Source organism: Neoarius graeffei, chromosome 6 (genome assembly GCF_027579695.1).
Source record: "Neoarius graeffei isolate fNeoGra1 chromosome 6, fNeoGra1.pri, whole genome shotgun sequence".
Taxonomy (NCBI): Eukaryota; Metazoa; Chordata; class Actinopteri; order Siluriformes; family Ariidae; genus Neoarius; species Neoarius graeffei.
This window is the reverse complement of record NC_083574.1, coordinates 3,286,843-3,312,321: the sequence shown is the minus strand read 5'-3', so window position 1 is coordinate 3,312,321 and position 25,479 is coordinate 3,286,843. Positions and strand designations below refer to the sequence as shown.

The 25,479-nt window shown below is 42.1% G+C and overlaps 2 protein-coding genes across 4 annotated transcripts in view; one reads left to right on the top strand and one right to left on the bottom strand.

Annotated features, from left to right (window-relative positions):
• iqcg (IQ motif containing G) overlaps positions 1–25,479 on the top strand; it is a 41,869-nt gene that overhangs the window by 2,368 nt on the left and 14,022 nt on the right. The window lies entirely within an intron of this gene.
• The window catches only part of hipk3b (homeodomain interacting protein kinase 3b), an 83,420-nt gene that overhangs the window by 56,706 nt on the left and 1,235 nt on the right, over positions 1–25,479 (bottom strand). For all 3 annotated transcript variants that reach the window (XM_060923189.1, XM_060923191.1, XM_060923190.1), the window contains exon 2: positions 7,438–8,674. In XM_060923189.1, the coding sequence (XP_060779172.1) occupies positions 7,438–8,672 (1,235 nt within the window). In that variant the 5' untranslated portion in view covers positions 8,673–8,674. The remainder of the gene's footprint in view (positions 1–7,437; positions 8,675–25,479) is intronic.

The following is a 25,479-nucleotide window of genomic DNA, read 5'->3' as shown; positions in this document are numbered from 1 at the left end:
TAACTCATAAGTCACTCTTTACAACTGTGGTGAGCAGAAAAGCATCTCAGCAACAGCAGAACACCACATTGGGTTCCACTCCTGCAGCCCAGAACAGGGATCTTAGAATCAAGAACAAGTTCCTATTACAGTGGCCAGGGAGTGTGTTTATATTATGGTCAGCCAATCTCCTTCCACAAAAAAAAAAAAAAAAAAAAAAAAAAAAGTTACAACACTTATGAGAACCTTTAAGGTTCTCCATGGAAAGGTTCCATTTAGACTCCTCTAACAAACCTTCCTTTTGAGAAAATGGCGAAACCCAAGCAGAACCCTTTTTGAAGCTAAGAACCCTAAAATTATTCAATGAACCCTGAATGAACCCTGAAAGAACCCTCTTTTTGTGTGTATTATCAGTGTGAGTGAGGTCTTAACCTTCGTTTGGACTTCCTCCTCATTAGAAAACGCTTTGTTGGACGGGTCATCAAATATTTAAAGGATCCTGAGAGGTACAACCGAGGTACCTTTAAGGGTTCCGAGTTTTTAAAACAGTGTAGATGTACAAGCTATTTTTGTTAGTCTGACTAACGCGACAAAGCTCTACGAGCTATTGGTCTGGACAAGATATCAAGCCCAACCGTTTCCCAGAGCCCGTGGTTGACCCGCCTCCCTGAAATGCCTCAGTTTGCTACTGGTCGAAGCCAGAAAAGGCTGTGACGAAGCTTAAACCAATCACATCACTCTTTCCTCTGACGTATGCGACGCGACGGGGCTAACTGGTAGATTAAACTCTTACCGAAGCCGGTCGGGAGCAAGGCGAAAGCGTCCTTCCTTTCAATAAATACCTCCAGGGCTGCTCTTTGCTCCGTTTTCAATGAGAACTTCCCGTTGAATTCTTTCAATACAGCATCTATGCGTAATAGATGCGGAAGCGTGAATGAAGCGCTTCCGGCATAGATTCTGTAAACAATCTATGGCTTCCGGTCGCAGTTCTACTACGTCAGTGCCTTGAACACGCCTCTACCCAGGGCCGTTGGAGATGCTCAAAGTTGATTGGTTCCCGATTTTTCGGGAGCTTGGAAGAGCTGTAGATAGCTTGCCTGGCCAGACTAAGCTCGCAACAGGCCCTCGTGTTGCGTCACGCTTAGGATGGGCGGGCCCAGGCTAATATTTGTGGGACCATCAGATATTTATTTATTTACTTACAAGTGTATGAATGAATAAACAAAACATTTGTTAACATAATGAAGCAAAAGCAGTTTGTGAGCTCAACTTTCACCAACCACCAGCACCTGGAACTCTTTCTGATCAGGAAACACTGTTGTAGAGTTCTCCAAAGAACATCCAACACAAAGGGACGACTCTTAAGGGTTCAAGATTTTCTGAAAAGCGTAATTGGTACTTGAATATTTTTGTACAAGTTGAAACAAACAAACAAAAAAAAAGAGCGAAAATCAAGCAAAACCAAAAGAAACAAAAAGGATGTTGAAACCTCATGAGAGGAACGACCACTTCTATTTTTCTTTGAAAAGCCAGGAAGCTGCGAAGAGACGAGGAGAGGAGAGGAGCGCGTTCTCCTCTGCACAGACGCCTCATCCTTCCGCCAACCACAGAACAACACCGTGACATCAGCTCCTCAAAAATGTCCCACGGCGTTCTCAGACGGAGAGCAAGAACCCGCGCTGCTTTCATCCTTCCCTTTCTTCTCAACAACAAAACCCCTCACCCTCTCGATGATCTCAGAGAACTCTCCCCAGCATCGTTACTCATTTCGGAAATTCAGAAAATTAATCTGTGAAATGTTAGTGACCTAATCATGATATGATTCAGAACATGCGTTGACTTGGTTGCCAGATAGAGCAGGTTTAAGCAGGTTTTCATGAAGGATGACGCAAATAAATAAAGCAGCACAACTGACGAGAATATTTACAGGCTCACTTTCCTTCTTCCTATTCTAGGAAAAAACATCGTCGACAGAGATTATAAAGAAAGTAAGCAAGTGAGTAACGTCTTCCGTGTCTAGTTTAACTAAAACGTCAAGTGGAAGCTCCGCCCCCTTCCCAAGAGCCTGGTGGTTACTATAAAACCCTGATGTATAGGTTTTTAATTACACACATACACACACTTCAATTACGACTACTACGGTTTCTAATCATCATTAATATCAAAATTATTTGCGTTTTAATGAAGTGTTAGATCGGACACTTTATTGCAGCTGCCCATTTAAACTTTTGCATCACCTTCGATATGAAAAAGAGAAGTTTTTGACCATTTGTGGTCTATAATAAACAAACCACTAACTCGTGTTAACTATATACGCATTTAATGTTAGTAAAGTCAAACACACGGTCTTTCATTTCACGTTAACGAACAAAGACGCAGCATCAACCAGGCCTGTAGTACTCGAGTCTGACTCGTGCCATAATTTTAAGGGCTCGTACTCAAACTGGAGACGAGGACTCCAATTTTTTGGTTGTTTTCTTTTTTATAACGTGCAAATAATTTGGCGGGCGGCACGGTGCTGTAGTGGTTAGCGCTGTCGCCTCACAGCAAGAAGGTCCGGGTTCGAGCCCCGTGGCCGGCGAGGGCCTTTCTGTGTGGAGTTTGCATGTTCTCCCCGTGTCCACGTGGGTTTCCTCCGGGTGCTCCGGTTTCCCCCACAGTCCAAAGACATGCAGGTTAGGTTAACTGGTGACTCTAAATTGACCGTAGGTGTGAATGTGAGTGTGAATGGTTGTCTGTGTCTATGTGTCAGCCCTGTGATGACCTGGCGACTTGTCCAGGGTGAACCCCGCCTTTCACCTGTAGTCAGCTGGGATAGGCTCCAGCTAGCCTGCGACCCTGCAGAACAGGATAAAGCGGCTACAGATAATGAGAAATAATTTGGCATAAGATATTTATAGCTGCATTAATTGTGTACTAATTTCGTGCAAGTGTGTTACACCTGTGCGCCTTGACACGTGCATTGGACAGCGCACGCTGTAAATGACTCGCACCTGCACGGGATTAAGGTGCAATCAGCGTGCCAGTATAAAAACTGTGAAAACACGCTTACTTTGCGAAGTATTGAGTTGCATTGCTGATACATTACTGAGCCTTATTTCCTTGTTTGGGTTCCTGATGCCTGATTTCCTGTTTCTTGTCTTTGATTCTGCCGAGTCTACGATAGCCTGTTTGTGCCCCGTTTGACCTATTGCCCGTTTTATGATTTTGCCTGCCGTTCTGGATTTGTCTTCACTTGTATTAATGAACACACCTTCTGCGCTTACATCCATCTCCCGACCATTTCTGACAGAATACTTCACACTCATTGATAAAGAGAAGCACAATCACCTGTTCATGAATAGGGCTGGGTAAAAAAAAAAAAAAATTGATTTAATCGATTTTGGATGGATTTCATTTAAATTTCGCACTATCGATTCACAGGGCATGAGATCGAGGTTGGTTTTTTTCCCCACAACACAATCTCGTGTGTTGTGTGATTTTCCTCCCTCAGCCGTCTCGTGTGTGATGATGCAGCTGTGCAGTCGTACGTCATGACGTTCAAGCACGCACACAAAATGGCTGAGGCCAGAGCCATGGCTGAGGCAGGGAAAACACTGCTCGGCAAGCCGTCTCGAATGAAATCTGACGTGTGGAATCATTTCAACTTTAAAACGACAAAGGACGAAGAGCTTGATAAAACCAAGGTAGTTTGCAAGATATGCCAAGCAGAGCTCAGTTACGTGTGAACTGTCAAATTTACAAAATAAAGACGTGTATGGAGATATTTTCATTATTTAAGAGCAGATTGAATCGATTCGATATCGAATCGATCTAGGAAACTGACTGATACCCAGCCCTATTCATGAACAAACCAACGTTAATGGAGCTGAAAACAGCCGCCATCAAAGGTGCGGTTGGAGTTTTGTTCTCGGACTCGACTCGGAATTTTTTTCACGACTTGGATTTGAACACTAGAGACTGGACTCGAGGTTGAGTGACTCAACTACAACACTGGCATCAATGCATCTTTGGACTGAGAAAATGGAGTCTGATCTCGTCACTATAACATCATCATGACATGAGTGAAGGGGTGGGGCTTCTAGAGGATGTTAGTTAATATCGAAGAGTTAAAAACACCCCTACCACAATCTACTGACTATGCATCATTTTATATTCGAATGCTGATTGAGTCATCTGGCATTTTTACCAGAGAGGAAAAAAAAAACAAACATTTATTCTTCTATAATAATCCATAGCTGCGTAGTCGGATGTAGAGCTTCTGGTCAAATTTTCCCCACCGTTTCTGCAGAAGCTGATGTCAGCGTCAATGTGTTTATTGCGTAAGAGAGCTCAATTGGGGTCTACTTGACTTTTTCCATTAGCGAAAATGAACATCGTAATCTTGTAAGTCATAAAACGTCAGACGCACTTTATGTGAAAGATTCGGCGCACGACCCCTTTAACTCAAAGAAATGGTATTAGGTTGTGACAAAATGTAATCCAGACCACCCTCGCCTCGCCCAACACCTTTGGCGCAGACTCTGTTCCACCTTCTAAAAGCAATGAAAAACAGCTGACTATTTAAGTTTGTGACCTTGACCATGAGCTCGGGCAATCTCCCCAGCCTGACTCATTTCACTCCAACTGCCAGAGCACTTCACCATCTATAGAAGTCAAACCGCGCTGGCAAGCCTCCCGTCAGCTAATTTTAGGCAGCTCGGCTCTCTCCAGCCCGTGCCCCCTCCCCTTCCCATCTGTATGTTTGGGCATTTACTCTCACTGGAGAAGCAGCAACAGCAGGCGGAGCCCAGCCATCACCAGCGTGTTGCATGCCAAGGTTTTCGGCTGGAGGTTAGAAGCGAGGCTTTCCTCAGAGGTTTAAAAGCTCAGTGGCAAGAAGCCATTCATTCATCAAAGTGAAGATCTAAATATCTTCCAAAGCCATGAAGTGAAACAAAATGGAAATATTATGGAAAATGTCAGGAAAACTTTGCGATATACGCTCACCGGCCACTTTAATAGGAACTTCTTGTTGAGTCCAAGATCCCTGTTCTTGGCTGTAGGAGTGGAACCCAATGTGCTCTTCTGTCTGCTGAGATGCTTTTCTGCTCACCATAGTGGTAAAGCGTGATTATAGGAGTTACTATATCCTTCCTGGCAGCTCGAACTGCTCAATCATGGTATTTGTTTCCACCCACAGAACTGTCGCTCACTCGACTCAATGTTTCCGGCACCATCCTGTGTAAACTCTAGAGACTGCTGTGTGTGAAAACCCCAGGAGATCAGCAGTTTCTGAAATACTCAAACCAGTCCATCCGGCTCAAACCACAGTGAAAGAAAAAAAAAAAATACTACACAAAAATTGAGAATCACAGTTTTTCCCATTCTGATGTTTGAACATCATGAACATTAAGTCACGCTCTCGATTTGTATCTGCGTGATTCGATGCTTTGTGCTGCTGGCGAGGGGTTGGCTCATGGGTGGATGTCTGCTGAAATTCCTTAATGCTGGACAAAAATCTCACAGCCTGTAGAAGCAAAATTATACATCCTAATACATTCACTGGATCATCAAGCTGTCTTTAGAAATATTTCAAAAACACATCGCTGACCCCTGGCATCTACACTAATTCAACCGAAGTTCCTGTGTTGTGAAGACAAGAGATCGCCCAGTAAGGACATGTGCTCTGGAACTCGGCGCTCCATGTAAACATTCTCACAGCGCTGAAGCTGACGCGCTCATTGAGATGAACTGGGTCAGGCTTGATTATGTAACATGGATTTCAGGTTCATTTTTCTTAACTCAAGAAACATGCTCTGCTGCCACGACTTGTTTTTGTCAGAGTGTATTCATTTGCCTAAAATTTGCCTGCTTTTTTTTTTTAACTCTTTAAATGCAAAGTTTTATAATACATAATTAGTACTCGCACCTCTAAAGGTAGAAATCTGTCACGATTGCTCTCTCTCTCGACATTTCTGCATGCTTGAAAATCAAGAAAACAGGAAGTCAGCCATTTTGATTATTTTTAACATCTTGGCAGATACTTGATACTTTTATATTCTACTTAAGCGTTCATCAGATTGAAAACCAACTTTGGTTAGCATGATGTCAAGACATTCCTGGCTACAACTTGGACATTTTTGATATTAAAAACAACAACATTGCCATGGCAACGGAATCAATTAACAGGTCACCCAGTTCAATCAGGAAGTGTGGCATAATTCCACTGGACATGGTGTGACGTGGCAAAATTGCGTCCACATTCCAACACCGGCTCGTGAAACAGACACTGCTGGGTGCTTGATGCTTGGGCCCACCAATCGCTGCTTGCAGCTATGGTGCGCTATAATTTTATTTGTAGTTTATAGGAGAATATTGCAGCAAGAGACATGCCAGTTATATTAAATCAGACAATAAGAAAAGAAAAATTCTATACTTTGGATGCAAATTAAAATTTGTCCATCATTTTGTCATGGGTGTGCAAACTTTTGCACTCAGCTCAACAACTCAAAAGACAGACATTACAGCACAGAAAAAAAATAATTGAAAAGTTCTTAAAAACGTTTAGATGGATGAAAACTAATTTAAAAGGAATGTCATTAAAATTCAATACGACATGTCTAATAAAAGTTTGCTTATGGTTCTTTAATTAAGTTCTTTTTCCTCTCAACAATTATTGCATTTTTTTCTTTATTTAAAAAAAAAAAAGCTATTGTGCTGGAGCATGTTTTCAGAAACCCTGCTTCCTTTCCCATACTAACCGACTATAAATCTCCCCCCGTCCTGGCAGTAGCTCTGTTCTTCGGAGTTGTGGTTCCTGAATAGACAGGATGTTTGTCATAGATGACATTTCCTTGCCAGCAATTTTACAAGACCTCAAATGTTATTTGACCTGAATTAAAAAAAAATAAATTCAAAAACCCACCACCCATCATTATTGCATTAATACCGTAAAGAATGCCTACGTTTCGGATTTACCTTTGTATTGCAGTATCTATCATCATCATCATCGATACCCATGATATCACCAAAATGCGTATCACAATATCACAGATTGTGTGTCATTGTTATATAAAACGTTGCCCAGCTCCAATTCCTATCAGTCATCATGGCCCAGTGACCTGCAGCTGTGACAACCTACCATATATAGCATCAAACCAAACAGTAAGGTAATTAGAACGTCGAACCTTGCTGCATAGTGAAAGTCTTTTTATTGGCGCAAGAAAACAAAAACACAGACTTCGGAAAAAACCCTGCTTAGGAGAAGAATCAAATTAAGTCCATCTACCAAACTATACCTTCGTTTTCCTCATAAGAATAGTAAATATTAATGTTGCAACAAATGAACTTCTTGCCACTGTAAGACAAAACAAGATCTAGCCACATCTGAAAAACCTGATTGACAGCTAGTCGTTTTGCTGCTACAAGCGCAGAACAAAACTCAAATATATGTGGACCTTAACCTTACATGCATACCTGTAGTACCGCGACTGGAGGTACGTGGAACAAACAGCTTTGGAGACATGGCTGGCAGAACCAAAGTCGATGACCTTCACCCGGTATGGCTGCCGGACAGGATCCACAAGCATAATGTTCTCAGGCTTCAGATCGGCATGGATCAGACCCATGGCCTTCAACTTCTTCAGCGCGGTAGCAACCTGCTGAAGAATGGGCCGTATCACCTTGAGAGGCAGCGGGCTGAATTTGTTCTGCTTGAGGAAGTCGTATAGGTTCTGCTCAAGCATCTCGAACACAAGGCAGGTATGGTTACGGTGCTGGAAGCACTCGAAAGCCCGCACCAGGTTATGCTCGTCCGCATTCTCTCCGCTCAGACGGGCCAAGATGCCGACCTCAATCTGGCCCTGCCGTGCATAGGACGGATGATTTTTCAGGATCTTTACCGCCACTACCTCACCAGTGCCTCGTTTCCAGCATTTGACCACCTGGCCAAAGGTACCACGGCCAAGGAAGTCCAGCACTTCATAGGTGTTCTTCATTGAACAAAGCACCTCGTGTTGCACCAGCTGGTAGTCGCCATCCCCACTGCCAGTTCCACCTCCTTGTTTCACTGGCCCTGCTGCTACAGCTGCTGGGACCCCAACTGGCGGGTTCCCCACGTTCGTTTGTAACATTGCAGGCAACATTGACAGGTCCTCCACTATCTGCATGGCGTTCCCCTGGTTCTCCAGCTCCTCACTCTTACGTTTCAAACCACATCGCTGGGAACCATCTGCCAAGTTAGAACTACAGTCGTCTTCTTCCCTGTCCTCGTCGGCCCCTCCACCAACAACTCCTCCTCCCCCACTACTCCCGTTGTCCTTGCCCCTGACCACTCCAGATGCCCCTGTAGCTCCACTGCTGCTCCTGCCTTTTTCCAGATGTTTCAGCTCTTTGCCCTGTAACGGGACACCTCTTTCTTGGTGATGTGCTGCTGCACTGGTAGGTTGTCGTTGTACACCTTGTACAGCGACAGTCTGCACTGGAAAGTCCCCACGGTGTCTGCCTCCTGCAAAGCCCCGTGTCTTGTACGTTGTTGCAAATTTCGTTGGCTGTCCAATGCCAAGGGATCTATCATTCAAAAAAGTCAGTGGGAAGGCCCTCTCATGGTAAACACAGTTGTTGGGTTCGACTTTGAGTTTCTTCACACTGCAAAAGGCACTTGTCTGGGTTTGATAAACATGTGGTGGGTAGACCAAGACTTGTGAGGCCATACCTGTTAAAAGGGGAAAAAAACAAACAAAACAAATAAACAAAAGAACATTAGTAACATGGGCCACCACAACATCAAATAAATGACTAAGTTGAAAGATCTATAGTGGAACATTTTATTTGCGATGAATTTACTACACCATATTAAATCACTCAAAAAACAATTTCAAGAAGTTGTCAAGACCCTGCATTTGCGAGGGATGAAAACCTCAATAACCATTTTTTCCCCACTCTTCAGTAAACCCTTCATCCTGGTCAGGGGTGGTGGATCCAGAGCCTATCTCAAGAACAGGGAGTGGTAGGAACACACCCTGGATGGAATACCGGCCTACCACAGGGCACCACGCACACATTCATTCATTCCTAGAGTACCCCCTACCTCAGGGTTAAACCAGGGACCCTGGAGATATCAGGCAGTAATGTTCACCACTGTGCCACCATTCCCCCCCCCAGTTCCCCTAACCAATCATGTTATTTCACTGATCATTCTCAATCTACATTTCAGGGGTTGGACCCCCCCCACCTTCAGTTTCGAATTTTGCCAGCACTTTACCCATGGCCTACAATGGCCCCTTGGCCTCGTAGACTTTCTTTTTTTACATGATGGCTAACCAAAATCCTTCTTCAGGAAGGAATACAGACTAATCATGGACCTTTGGCATATTTGAAGGATGAAAGATGTTCCGCTCTTTGAAACCAAGCAGGAGCCGTCTGGAGTTGGCAACTTTTACTTTTGGGGCATTTTCAAATTCCCATGAAATGTTCCCTTTATGGAGAGGGCAGACAAGAGAAACATGACTGTCCCGAGCTACAGAATTGATGGGTAAACTGGGTAAAGTGATAATAAAAGTGACAGTCATCCAAATATTCACATTCCTTCACGTTCTCAAATGCAGAATTTTAGTTACAATATTTAACCTCAGGAAGGTCACGGAGACAAGCAACCCAAGATTCTGAGCAAGTTCAAGGTTTTGTTAGCTTGATTTTTAAGCCCAACTTTGGTGAGCTATACCTTTTAAAAAAGCATGAGATCTGACAATTAGTCACTCAGTTATCTAGATCCTTTCTAAACAGGTTAGAATCATACTTGTCAAAAGACCTCCGCTGTCCTGAGTTTGAGGCTGACCAACAACGTGCTCCAGCAAAGCAGTGGTGCCATGTAATCATCGCTGACACACACTATTGTGTATTTTGCTGGTTCTTCTCTAGGCTTTGAAAACCTCCTACAGTTTCATACAACTTTGTTAAACTTTCAGATGTTTAAGGCCCTGTCCACACAGCAACGGATTCAGGTGACTCTGATACAATTGCTTATCGTTTAGGCCTGGCGTCCACACGGCACCGGCGTTTTGGGTGCCCAAAACGCAATCTTTTTGAGAACGGGTTCCAGAGTGGAAAGATCTGGCAACGTTGCCGTTGTGAAGTCGTCTGGATGAGTAGAACGGATTTGTTTACGATGACGTCACAACCACATGACTGAGTGCTTCACGCCGGGTAGAAGTGTAACGAACTTGATGCGAGTTGTCAACAAATCCTATAACTTGGTTCATGAAACGCGCTTACAAAATATTTTCACTGTGAATATTTATTGTGTAATGGTGCAAAGTGAGAGAGAGAGACTCTGCCCTTAGGGCAGAGTCAATCCCGCCAGCAAAAATAGGGAAAAAAAAAGGAGCGATCTCACCTCTTCAGATATTGGTTTAAGTCCTACAATACATTCCTCAAAAAGGGCGTAGAAGAGCAAATTAATCCATCAACGTGTAGCATTCAATTTATTCCGGACCATTAAAGACGCCGCCTTCTGTGTAGAATCATACGTCATCCTCGCCACCGTATTGGATAGGTCAAAGCGGAGAATAAAGATTCATGCGCTGCCTTTAACTGTACCAACAGGTTTACCGTCCAAACGAGATCACATGGGATTACCTTTCACAGGTGAGAAACAACAAATTAATCCATCAACGTGTAGCATTCAATTTATTCCGGACCATTAAAGACGCCGCCTTCCGCGTAGAATCATGAGTCATCCTAGCCGCCATATTGGATAGGTCAAAGCGGAGAATAAAGATTAGCTGCGTTTAACTGTACCAACAGGTTTGCCATCCAAACGAGATCACATGGGATTACCTTTCACAGGTGAGACTGGAAAAATACTTTTCATTGTATTTGGTCATTATAACGTAATTTTACCAACAGATTTTCCTGACTTTGTGGCTAATATGAAGTCTTGCGCATAATAGTTTATGCGCATGCGTCCTTACTTCTTCTATTGTTCTGGTGTCTCCGAAGGGACCGTCTTACAGCGCCCCTAGAGGTGTGGCATGTGTATTGCATCGTTTTCAGCAAGCGTTGCGTTGCCATATGGACCTGATATTTTACTGATCGTTGCCCATTTGGACGCAATATATTTTTAAATAACATCTCGTTGCCGTTGTCGTGTGGATGTAGCCTAAGGCTCTAGGAGACCAGTTTCCCACACTTTCTTCATGGCTCTCCACAGACTATGTACAACAGTGGTGTTTTTCTTCTCCACAGGACACATCAGCAGAACAATTAGCAGAATTTGCATTTCATTCGTGGTTGGTTTGGAGTCGGCCGTAACCTGACTTTCCGCCTCCCTCAGTCAAGCCACTCCCTACACCTGGTGAGCAGAATGGCATCGCATTGTCTTTTTGAAATATCCAGTTACAAAAGGGGTTGAAAAGGATGAACATTTTGGGATCATTTATCTTTTAGTCTGCCCAAAAAAAAAAAAAAACCCGCCTCCAGCTCTGGCTGTGATGAACTTTACACTATAATCCCATTCTCGTCATCCTGGAGATCTTCAATGGTAAGCTCAGGCGTTCAATGGTGTGCACGTGTTCATACAAGGTTTGACTTCATTTTTCAAGCAAACACACCCCATGCCTCATCACGAAACAGCCATTTAGTAGCAATAAGTGGCCACTTAGTAAACAAGGAGCAGATTTTAAATTAAAGAAAGAACACCATTGCTCTTGGAATTTCGTATAAACACGTCTAAAGAGATTTCCTTGGCAATTCGTGCACCAGGTTTACTTCGAACAGTGAACAGCACCTGCGTCCTCGTCTGACCTCAAGCTTACTAACGAGCTAAGAAAGTAAACAAAAGTTGCATTAACAAACGGAACAGTTTGCTACGCTTGTGTGTAATCAATGAATATGTTGACGCTTTCTGTACGAACGTTTACGGAAGGAGTCTCCACCGTTGAGGTTTTGTAAAAGTCAAAAGTAAAGCTTTAACTTTTTGTCAATAACACGACAAGCTGTCTTGTCTTATTATCTTCAAGACAGGAAAAAAAGACAAGCTGGTGAGGGAACGACTGTTTAGGGTCGACAAGAGGCACTAAATAAATAAATAATTCCCAAAATGGACACGAGTTTTCACTTGTGGACTTGCTCCTGCTCCAAAGAATCTGTTCTCCTCTGGATTTATTCGCAATCTGTTTGTAAACGTCCATCCTTTTCCAACACAATGATCACCTCGGCTTCTTCTAAACTTCAAATTCCTGTACACAAAAAGCTTTTACGCACCCACATCAAACAAAACAAAAAAGGCGTGGTCTGATTTTTTTTGTGATGAACAAAAAGGCACAGATCCTTTCCAACATCCTTAACAACTGTTCAATACATGTCTATGATGTGCATCTGAACAATTCTTTTTATTTGCCGGGAAAAAAAAAAAGAAAGAAAAAGAAATAGGGCAGTCTTTCATGTTCGTCATGGTATAAAAGACTTGGCATAATAAAATTATTTTTTAGATTTACAATTTTAAATTTAGAGAGCACTTCCTGAGCAACTAAACACAATGAAAACAGGATACGGTTCCAAAACCACAGTATTGCGCTGTGTAGATTTTTATCCGCCTTCCCAAGAAAAAACAGTGCTTGCTGGGTCCAAGGCCGTCTCCGCTGGGTGTCTCTGCTTGTATCCCTCTCTGATGGTCTTCAGATGCAGCACCATGATAAAAGATTATGTTCCCAACTTTGCATACAATAAAAAAAAAAAATTGTATTCCCAATGTTTAGACCATCTTGAAGGGTTCAAAAAGTTTGATCAAGTCCTTGGCCAGCCTCATGTTGCTGTCCGTAAAAGTCACCAAGCCGTGGATATTTTCCTTTGCAAAGGGAAAAAAAAAAAGTCAAGATTGGTCAAGAATTCTGAGCCATGTCATCTTGGGTAACCGAGCCGGAGATGCTGTAGCGCTTCCTGGTTCGTCTCAACACGGGGCAGCTGATGAGCTTCGATTAAAAGAAAGAGACACAACTTTTTTGACTCTCGAAGGTGGTGAGAGATCTTCAGTTGCGTCCTTTGTCGGCCTGACCGTGGACTTGTTCATGACGTTCAGTTTTCCATACATATTGCTCGATTTAGAAGAGCTGAGTGATGAGACAATCACTACGTTTACATGCACATAGAGAGAATCGAATTTCTGCCGTTGCTCGACTGAAATCGAAGTTCAAAATGCCATGTAAACACCTTAATTCGGCTGAAATTGAACCGAACTTGATTTCTCGGAATCGAGCTACACGACCTAGTTTATGCGATTTCTGCCGAGCTACTTTGTGCATGTAAACCCTATCGAGCTACTTACTTCAGCACCGCCCCTTCCGGAAGTGACGAGTGACGAGACCACAAGCGGGAAACAACAGCCTCGGTCGGCATGACAACGAATCATGACAACGGCATGAATCTTTTCTTTTTGTGGCATTGTTTGCACTGTTAAAATTTAGCTCACTTACTGTATCACCAAATACATCTGTACAGCTGTTGCATAGCTGTGAATTGTGTACATAAACAAGTCACTGTATTTGTGTGTGTGTGTGTGTGTGTGTGTATGTCCAACATCTGAAGAATGTCAATAAAAACAAAACAATTGAACTTTGTGTGTTTATTAAGACATAAGTTAAATTGTAAGCAAAAAAAAATATTTTTTTGTAAGCAAAAAATGGACTTTAGAAAAATATTATTATGCAAAATAAGTTGTCTTACAAAACAGTGGTCTGCGCAGGACAGTTTGTAGCCATACAGTCTGTTAGAGCAAGCCCAACAGCTTGAACACGGAACTGCTAGTGTTGCCAGATTGGGGGTTTTAAGTGCATTTTAGCGGATTTGAACATGTTTTGGGCTGGAATACGTCAGCAGTATCTGGCAACACTATAGCTCTTCTTCATGTCAACAACCGGAAGTGTACCAACACGATGGGGCGTGTAGCGCCACGTGTGGCTCGGGTGCACAATGCACCTTGCACAATAGCCCGATTTCACTTGTGCATGTAGGATTGGATTTCTCTGGCACCCCTGCTGGGACCCTTTGCTCAATTACCAACAGCAGCTCGATTTGGACGTGCATGTAAACGTACTGAATATCTCATCTCATCATCTGTAGCCGCTTTATCCTGTTCTACAGGGTCGCAGGCGAGCTGGATCCTATCCCAGCTGACTACGGGCGAAAGGCGGGGTACACCCTGGACAAGTCACCAGGTCATCACAGGGCTGACACATAGACACAGACAACCATTCACACTCACATTCACACCTACGCTCAATTTAGAGTCACCAGTTAACCTAACCTGCATGTCTTTGGACTGTGGGGGAAACCGGAGCACCCGGAGGAAACCCACGCGGACACGGGGAGAACATGCAAACTCCACACAGAAAGGCCCTCGCCGGCCACGGGGCTCGAACCTGGACCTTCTTGCTGTGAGGCGACAGCGCTAACCACCACACCACCATTAGACAATATAATTATCGATATTGTGATAAATTATTTCCCAACCCCCCCCCCCCCCAATTTTTGTACTCATTAAATAACACATCACTGCAACACTGCTAGTAATCTGTTCACACAAATCTACACATCGTGATGTGCATCATCTTCAAGTATAGTTTCCAAAAGTCTCCCTTTTGGAAGCTTGGAAACTCCAGAGTAATATGGACGCTGTGTGTAAATGTGGCAAAAGTGATCCGTTTTAAAACTTAAAACATGAATCTGGACGGAGCCCTGACAAATTCACAGTAAACTACTTTACTAGCAGTCGGCCAGCTGGTTAGCCACGAGGGTAAAAGTATTTATTTAGCTACAACTTATAAAAGTCCAATGTTTAATAAACTTCCAGAAAAGTGACCAACAAGACAGAACACTGACATGATTCACTTTTTAATGCATAACCATGACTGATTAGTTTTGGGACATTTTCATCGACTGTCAAGCCCTGGAGCTCGTCTCTGGTTCGATGAGCTGCCTTTCGCTAAATTTTATACATAAATCCGTGCAATCGGATAAATTGCAACACAGGATCTGCGACAGAAGTTGAACGGGTTTGTGTTTAGAAAACGTGATGCTGAAACCTGACCAGTTTTTCGTACGTTTGGACAGACTGTTGGAGAACTTTTTCAGAGTACTCGGTTCGGTCGTGAGATACTTATTAGCATAAAGGTCAACAATCCGCCAGCTGGCGATCCGTGTTTTGGGGAAATCGCAAGAAAGCAAAACAAAGACATACTTAGACATCACGGACTTTAGTTAGCAACCAGCGAGCCAGCTAACTGATGAGCGATTATTTTCCACCACAGTAAAGTGAACTGTTTATAGCGACTAATGTCAGACATAACAAGTGAATATTTCTTTATTTTGTTTGATCTAAAGTTAAACTCATTTAAAGGTAATAAATGCTGAAGCTGTGCTGAACTCAAGGTTGAGGACACTGTTCAGAGTTCCGGTGTGTTGTCTTTGCTTTTTTGGAGTCAGTATTCGAAAATTACAAAAGCAGCAACAAAGTGCGTCATTTAAACCGAGACCGCCTTTCAGATTTTTCAAGTGTAGGTCATAAAAAGGATTTTCCCGACACCCAGGTATTTTTGTTTAGTGACCAAAAGCTACTGAATTCGAATCACAGACGCCCGATTTTATTAGTTTTTTAAACAGAACAATTAATGAATTTATCTCCACGTCCCTAAATTCTCTGCTATTTTTTCCTGCTTCACCATGACCCAATACAAGATACTACATCATGCATCACATCACGTGGTGGGCTTTCGCCGTTCACACAAGGCATTGTGGGATACAGATTTGAAACAGGAGAGAAAAATGGAGGATGCGAGTGTGCGAATGAAACGTGAAAGAGCGACTACAGTAACGGAAAGAAAGTGAGAAGAAAAGACGTTATGTTATATACGAAGGAAAGGAAACACAGGACCAAACTAATAAATATGGGCGCTCAGCGAGCACCTCGGTGTGATCAGCTGTTCATTTAGAATGATGGAACTGTCAGTGCACGCTCAGAGGGAAACCTGTAGATGGCAGTAATGCAACACTGTGGATGCCAGCTGCCGTAAAACCCAAAAGAAGAAGGTGGTAAACCTGCGCATGCGCACACGGACTTCCTCTGTCTGCTTGACTGCGCCAAGCGAGCGATTTCATGCACATTATTTGCTTTAATCGCCTCAAATTAAATAACTTCCCAGCCACAGAATGGCCTGATATTTTGTGAGATATTACAGAAATAAACAGATATCACAATCACCACATTTCAGACGGAACTAAATTTCACCGATTTTATGAAATCAAAAGGCCGTCTCGCTTTAATAAGTTAAAAAGTGCAGGAAACGTACCAAGCGGTGCTTTTTTTTTCAAAAATTTTTCTTTGGCAGAATTTTTCAGAATATTTTCACTTCACTGAAATTAACAAAGGTCAACTTTTCTGCTGAGCATGTACCTCAGAAAGCTACTGTTTCAGGAAGACCGTAATTTGGAAAGGAATAAATAATGAGGAAACTAAACAGCACTGAATGTTTTCATAAAGTAAAAAGGGTCTGAAATGGACAGACAGCAAGCAGGCGTGTTAATGGTGATGGAAAAAAAAAAATATCACAAATGATAAAAGCTCAGGAGTGTGGGCATGCGCGCGCACACACACACACAGCAAAGCAAGCATAAAGCCCGATTCAGTTCCAGAGATGAAGCCGTCTCTAAACGGGTTCAGTCACTTCTCCCTGCCTGATCTGTACTGGATTTGCGATGCGTTTTTAAAAACAAGAAAAACACATCCAGGGTTACAGCACACCTGTACTCAACTCATCCGCTTCTCGAAAAATCAAACAACGCTTCACTCAAGAATTCCAAAGCAATCTGCTCCGATTAATCCAGATTGAAATAATTACATCTCCACCGCCCCGAATTTATTCGGGACGGCAAATTTCATCCCAATCAGCCTGCACAGATCCTCGTATTAAACTGTGATGCTGATTCATTTCTCAACACGACGCCATTCAAGATCAGAGCGTGACCAATGAGCATGAACCCATTGCACCACATGACCTCACGAGTGCACCTGTAGCTCCGCGAGCAGGCCTCGATATTAACCCTTTAATCCACTCGTCCCGGCCAGAACACTTATTCCTATATATTTACTGTACTACAACCCCGATTCCAAAAAAGTTGGGACAAAGTACAAATTGTAAATAAAAACGGAATGCAATGATGTGGAAGTTTCAAAATTCCATATTTTATTCAGAATAGAACATAGATGACATATCAAATGTTTAAACTGAGAAAATGTATCATTTAAAGAGAAAAATTAGGTGATTTTAAATTTCACGACAACAACACATCTCAAAAAAGTTGGGACAAGGCCATGTTTCCCACTGTGAGACATCCCCTTTTCTCTTTACAACAGTCTGTAAACGTCTGGGGACTGAGGAGACAAGTTGCTCAAGTTTAGGGATAGGAATGTTAACCCGTTCTTGTCTAATGTAGGATTCTAGTTGCTCAACTGTCTTAGGTCTTTTTTGTCGTATCTTCCGTTTTATGATGCGCCAAATGTTTTCTATGGGTGAAAGATCTGGACTGCAGGCTGGCCAGTTCAGTACCCGGACCCTTCTTCTACGCAGCCATGATGCTGTAATTGATGCAGTATGTGGTTTGGCATTGCCATGTTGGAAAATGCAAGGTCTTCCCTGAAAGAGACGTCGTCTGGATGGGAGCATATGTTGCTCTAGAACCTGGATATACCTTTCAGCATTGATGGTGTCTTTCCAGATGTGTAAGCTGCCCATGCCACATGCACTAATGCAACCCCATACCATCAGAGATGCAGGCTTCTGAACTGAGCGCTGATGATAACTTGGGTCGTCCTTCTCCTCTTTAGTCCGAATGACACGGCGTCCCTGATTTCCATAAAGAACTTCACGTTTTGATTCGTCTGACCACAGAACAGTTTTCCACTTTGCCACAGTCCATTTTAAATGAGCCTTGGCCCAGAGAAGACGTCTGCACTTCTGGATCATGTTTAGATACGGCTTCTTCTTTGAACTGTAGAGTTTTAGCTGGCAACGGCGGATGGCACGGTGAATTGTGTTCACAGATAATGTTCTCTGAAAATATTCCGGAGCCCATTTTGTGATTTCCAATACAGAAGCATGCCTGTATGTGATGCAGTGCCGTCTAAGGGCCCGAAGATCACGGGCACCCAGTATGGTTTTCCGGCCTTGACCCTTACGCACAGAGATTCTTCCAGATTCTCTGAATCTTTTGATGATATTATGCACTGTAGATGATGATATGTTCAAACTCTTTGCAATTGTACACTGTCGAACTCCTTTCTGATATTGCTCCACTATTTGTTGGCGCAGAATTAGGGGGATTGGTGATCCTCTTCCCATCTTTACTTCTGAGAGCCGCTGCCACTCCAAGATGCTCTTTTTATACCCAGTCATGTTAATGACCTATTGCCAATTGACCTAATGAGTTGCAATTTGGTCCTCCAGCTGTTCCTTTTTTGTACCTTTAACTTTTCCAGCCTCTTATTGGCCCTGTCCCAACTTTTTTGAGACGTGTTGCTGTCATGAAATTTCAAAATGTCTCACTTTCGACATTTGATATGTTGTCTATGTTCTATTGTGAATTCAAGATCAGTTTTTGAGATTTGTAAATTACTGCATTCTGTTTTTATTTACAACTTGTACTTTGTCCCAACTTTTTTGGAATCGGGGTTGTTGTTCAACGAAAGGAAAGTGGTGATCACAATTACACCTGCTTTTGAAATAAACTTTGTTCATCATTCTGCTTTAATGATTTATAATTTTTCCATAAAACTCAAACTTTAACGATAAACGGACTCTCTCCAAAGCCTATTATGGTGTGTGGTGGTGTTGTGGTTATAACCCATTACCTGAGCTACATTTTGTTTTAAGAGTTGGGATTGTCATCTTTTTTCGACGAAACAAAACCGAAAGAAAAGGAGTTGGACATGACGAAGGGGACAGAATCACAATTGTGAATAAAAACAAACCGTGAGTGAGCTCGGCACTGTCGTAAAACTCCCCCGAGATATTTTACGACATTTGTGATGGGTAACGTTAACATGAACCATACAAATGAAACAAAATGGGGGAAAAAAAAAATTCACCACAGATATTTTATTGAGGTATTTAATCTCCGATTTCAATGAAAGTTTAATCATCTATAATTAAACTGTGGTTATTTTTACACACACACCTGCTGTACTCGGCTTCCCTGGAACTTCATAAACAATAACACGGCCGGATCACTGAGGGGATTGAACTCATTTTGCTGGAAATTTACTGATGTAACTCTTGAATAATTTCTATAAAAAAATGGCGATGTTCAACAAATATTCAACTTGTCCCATTGAACAGGCTGATGCGGGTTTGTTTCGTCCAAACATTTGGTTGTCCCGGACAGTCGGACCACTGTTAACGTTGAGTCTCCAGAGAGAAAGATAAGAAACAACCTGAGTGGCGCTTTAACTAAAATTTAGAAATGCTCACATGTAGTCAGAAATAAATATATAATTCGCAAATTGATGTTTGAAATTATGTGCTGAAGTTTACAATTCCAGATGACTAAACACATGAAACGAAAGAATGTGGTGAGTGAGAGTGTCGTTGTCGCACATGCCATCTCACGTTTATCAGTATCAACTTGTATGTTATGATCTTTGCATGCAAGCAGCTTTGATTTAAAAAAAAAAAAAAAACAAAAAAAAAAACCACACGCACTACTCCAGCGTTCACCCGGGTGTTTTCATTGCTCGTAAAGTAGGTCAGGTTCCAGTGTGTGCGTGTTCTTAGTTAAACACATTTACTCATTAAACTTCGCATCTCGCTCCTGGAGCATCAGTAACGCGGCGTAAACACGGTTTTTATTGGCGTCTCGTGAACATGATCCACCTCTCTGCTGTCAGAGAGACTCCGCTCTGTTCCTGCAGCTCGTGACTCCAAGGCGTTTAACCGTCCTCATTACGCCTGATTCACTTCAGATGATTGTTTGCTCATGTGACCAGCGTTCCTCTCCAAAAAACCTCTAAAGAACGTTTGTGTCCTTCACGAGATACGACCGGTTCTGAATCTTCGCAGGACTGAAAAGTCAAAACAGTTCGTGTGATTTCTTAAATCAAAACCACGTTAAAGCTACAATCAGGAATTTCACGGTTACAACACAACAACGCGATCGCTAACGGGGAATTTTAATTCTGTTAATATCTGAGGACATGAAAAGGTCATGGGGGGAAAAAAATAAATCAACACAATCCTACAGGAGGATTTAAACAGTTTTCAGAATGCATCCAGGCAATAAATACCAATTTAATCTTGTGTAATCATTTAAAGGAACAGTCCACCGTACTTCCATAATGAAATATGCTCTTATCTGAATTGAGACGAGCTGCTCCGTACCTCTCCGAGCTTTGCGCGACCTCCCAGTCAGTCAGACGCAGTCAGACGCGCTGTCACTCCTGTTAGCAATGTAGCTAGGCTCAGTATGGCCAATGGTATTTTTTGGGGCTGTAGTTAGATGCGACCAAACTCTTCCGCGTTTTTCCTGTTTACATAGGTTTATATGACCAGTGATATGAAGTTCAGTTACACAAATTGAAACGTAGCGATTTTCTATGCTATGGAAAGTGCGCACTATAATGACAGGCGTACTAACACCTTCTGCGCACTTCGGCAGCGCACTGATACGGAGCTCAGATATCAATGCGCTGTCGAAGCGCGCAGAAGGTGTTAGTACGCCTGTCATTATAGTGCGGACTTTCCATAGCATAGAAAATCGCTACGTTTCAATTTGTGTAACTGAACTTGTTTCATGTCACTGGTCATATAAACCTATGTAAACAGGAAAAACGCGGAAGAGTTTGGTCGCATCTAACTACAGCCCCAAAAAATACCATTGGCCATGCTGAGCCTAGCTACATTGCTAACAGGAGTGACAGCGCGTCTGACTGACTGGGAGGTCGCGCAAAGCTCGGAGAGGTACGGAGCAGCTCGTCTCAATTCAGATAAGAGCATATTTCATTATGGAAGTACGGTGGACTGTTCCTTTAAACCTTGGTCACAACCGGCCGTACGTGCTCCTACGGCCGGTCTACGTGCAAAAAACGCAAGAAACGCACAGAGGGCGCGCACGTGTAACGTGCTGATTTTCGAGCCGTAGACCGGCCGCAGAGGTTCTTTGTCATGTCAAACAAATTCTACGGGCGCTTACGTTTTTTTCAGGTTGCAAAACAAACTGACGGCCAATGTGCGTCTTTCTCCACGAACAAAAAAAAAAAAAAAAAAAAAAAAAAGCGCAGTGATTTGGGAAACGCCAAAAATCGCACGGCCAAAAAAATCGTATGTCCGGTTGTGACCTAGGCTTTAGGATAACGTCACTGTACAGATCAGATTTTGAAATATTCACATTACTTGAAAAGAACAGAAATCAATATTAACAGAAAAACTATGAGCTAAAAACGCTCACATAATTAGTACTAACTGAACACGAATTGTCCCCATTTTTAAATTTTCAGATATTTTTCTTTCAGACATTTAAAACTTAAAATGACTAAACTGACCGAAAATATCGTGTTAATCAAACAAACAAACAGTACATAATGTTAACTCTAGGTTTCTGATGTTAATTTAATGCACAGAGTTTATTTTCTGATCAAAACTCGTTATGTGTCCAATCTGTCGGACGTCCAGCGTCAGTCATCCACCAACCACAGAAAGGGGGCGGGGGAATGGACCTCTACTTCCTGTTGACATCCTGAAAATTTTTATCAGATACTTTTGTTGAACTGGAGCACATGCTTTGCTTTTCTGAGACAGTGGTTTGTTTGTTTTTTTATTACTGTTTTAAATGCAATTTCAATAAATGACAAAATAAAACTAATTTTCTCCGTGTAATTATCCATCACAGTGACTGAGTTTTTGACTTGATGACCGTTCGTGTCAGACAGGCTGGTTGAGGATTTCTCTAACTGCTCATGTCCTGTGATTATTAATTAATTAGGAACAACGTTAATGAGGTGAGAGAGTAACGTGTCATGTGTGCATTTTGTTCTGCTAAGAAAGAAAGCGAGACTATCGCATGACTTGGGCTGAACTTCCTGTCAGTGAATGAACTCATTCTTCACAACTGCATGCGTGTGTGTGTGTGTGTGTGTGTGTGTGTGTGTGTGTGTATACACAAGCGACAAACACAACCTTCCCGTCAGCAAGAAATCCACAAGTTAAACCTTTTCATGATTTACTGTTACCACTGGGTTGCCAGATCAAGTGAACGAAACCCCTTTACATAACACTGCCATCCTAATCAATTTATATTTCATTAATGAATATTAAATGTCTCATATGAACCGTTATCAAATCAACACTAATTCTTCTGCAGAAGTGGAATTTATCTGAAATATTATATTATGTTCCCATACAATCTAGTGCAAGAGGGATTGGTGCGCATCTGCATCGCTTGACGACACAGAAATGCTGAACACACCGATAACATGATTACGTGTTTAATGATTTTAAAAAATCAGTGAGATAACGATGTTTAAGCAAATTAATCCGGGTTTAAATATCAAACATCAACACATTATATATTTTTCATTTAAAACAAGATAAAATGGGCCATTTATGGGTGGGTTCATGTGTTTTCTCCCCAGCCTTCCCATTCCCCCTTCTGTATTTTCATATTTCTATTTAGTCTGAGTTTTTAACAAGCTATTTATTAATCTTTTAATGATCAGTTTTATTTAAAAACTCATTCAATGCTGAGGTATATAAATAAAAATAGTATTATGAATAACAACTTTTCAGATTACATGTCATGGTGGTGTAGTGGTTAGCGCTGTCGCCTCACAGCAAGAAGGTCCTGGGTTCGAGCCCCGTGGCCGGCGAGGGCCTTTCTGTGTGGAGTTTGCATGTTCTCCCCGTGTCCGCGTGGGTTTCCTCCGGGTGCTCCGGTTTCCCCCACAGTCCAAAGACATGCAGGTGAGGTTAACTGGTGACTCTAAATTGAGCGTAGGTGTGAATGTGAGTGTGAATGGTTGTCTGTGTCTATGTGTCATCCCTGTGATGACCTGGCGACTTGTCCAGGGTGAACCCCGCCTTTCGCCCGTAGTCAGCTGGGATAGGATCCAGCTTGCCTGGGACTCTGTACAGGATAAGCGGTTATGGATAACGGACGGATGGACGTTACATCTAGATAACAGGGTTTGGTGGCTGATACCAGCTCACCAAACATAACGATTGTATTTCACTGCCAAGAAGGAAAATTTTAGTACTCATAAAATGTAATATCTCCAAAAAGAAAAAGTTTAAAAACAAAGAGGTGAGTGGGTGGGACAAACAGTGGTAGTCAGTGATTAGTCAGGGGGCGGGATCATGGTGATCAATGACTGGTTGCAAGTTTAAGTCAGGCACTGGGAGTCGAACAAATCTGCTTCCTAAACCCATAACAGCAGACGCGACGTGAGCTGGAGAGCCGGATAGCGTTCAAGGCACTCACTAATATTAACGGGTGCTGAAAAAGTAGCTAGATGAGTCACTAGGCCTTTTTTTCCCCCTTTAATTAAAGTCACTAAAGGGGAGTAAAGAAAAGAATTTGTTAAATTTAGTACCAAAGTCTCTACACTGGCAGCAGTGAAGGGGGGGCTTAACCTGGAAATAAACTCAACAAAAATAAAAACTTTACACTCGTTTCAAAGTCAATAATTTGAACATTTTGGAAAATAGGTTTGAAATAACGATTGTATTCAATTATCTTGTCATTAAAGATGCTATAGCGTACAGATCATGTTTGTCATGGAATCGGTTCCACCGGAAATGCGACGACAATGTCCATGATCAAAAACTGCGAGTCACAACTTAATGCAGAGCAGAGCGTAGGCGATTTCGAATGGTTTGGGCAGTCACTCGACCTCCAAACAATTCATTCCCAGTGGATGTGGCAGTGACAAACCGATTACGCAAATGACGCAAGACAATCTGTCGGTCTTCTGCGTGTGACGTCACACGTGGTCGACCAGGACGGGGGCGGTCGGCTGTGGTGCCGGTTTGATGGAGACGTGTCTGGAGATTATGGATGGTCTGTCGACTGCATCCCATAACCCTCGCAACGTCAGTGACGGATGTTCCCGTATTCAGCATGCCAATGGCACGTTCACGCTGAATGTTTGACACTCGTGGCATTGCAAATTAACGAATAATTAACCATAAAACCTTGTTTTTCTGAGATGACACTCTACTCTGCTACCGTAAGATCAATTGCACGTGTATCAATAGGTCACGTCACTTGTGTCACGTGGAAACGTGATTTTAGCGTGCAGTGCTCTCGCATGTGCTACGTAGGCCCGACCAGTAGAATGAATGTGTGACGTAATGCCCTTGACGATGCATTTAACCATAATCACAACAAGAACTCTTTCAAGAAAAGTTTCTAAACACTATTTGAAAAATAATGAGTGTCAAGTTTTTATTTTTGCTGAGTATAGTTCATGACATCAGACTTAACAAGGATAATAATAACAACAACAACCTCTATTACACAAATTTACATATTAATGATCAAATACATATTACAAGATGAAAATAAATATAAAATATGACAGATATAAAATATCTTATGGTAATGTCCTATGGTAAAATGATCTCTGATTAGTATAGGTAATCATCTGGGGCCGAATAAAATTAAGGATTAATTTCACGAGTGATTTCGAAGTTTTGAAAATTGCCCGAGTCGCGAAGCAACAAGGGCAGTTTCAAAACTTTGAAATCACGAGTGAAATTGATCCTTAAAAATTTTACGAAGAACCATACGATTACTCGTTTATAATATATAGGGCCAAATTCACAACATTTGTCATTCGCGTTTTCTGAACCAATCTCGCACGTTTGAATCAGTTTCTAAAGCGTCTTTCATCGGGACACGTCGACTCGACACGACATGAGGATTTTGAAAGTGGTTTACAAAATTTTATTGGAACTTCTTTACAAAAGCTGATTGCTAAACGCAAGAAAACTCTGTGCTTGATCTGAAAGGAATTGCAAATACCATTCATCGTTATAAATTTAACCGAGCAACGAACTAGCCGGGAGCATTTCAGAAATACGGCCATGTTAAGGAAAAAAGTCCTCCTTGATTGACCAATCAGAATTGAGTAATTTGGCCCTGTGTATTATAACTATAAAAAATATCCTATTGTAAAATATCCACTAATAACCATTTTATTTATTTATTTATAACAAACAAAACACCAGCAGGCTAAATGTAACTATTCTGCACATTTAAAAAGAAAAAAAAAAAAAAAACCTTGTCTATAGATCACAACTCATACAAAATAAAACGCACCCACTTTTATATTCTCTTAAATTACTTTAAAATCACAGATCTGGCAACCCAGCCTGATCGTTTCACTATGCATAACCGAATTGAATATACTGTTACTTGCACAACACTGAATACACACAGCCTCCCTACACAAGCGCCCTACATGCTGTACATAACCAG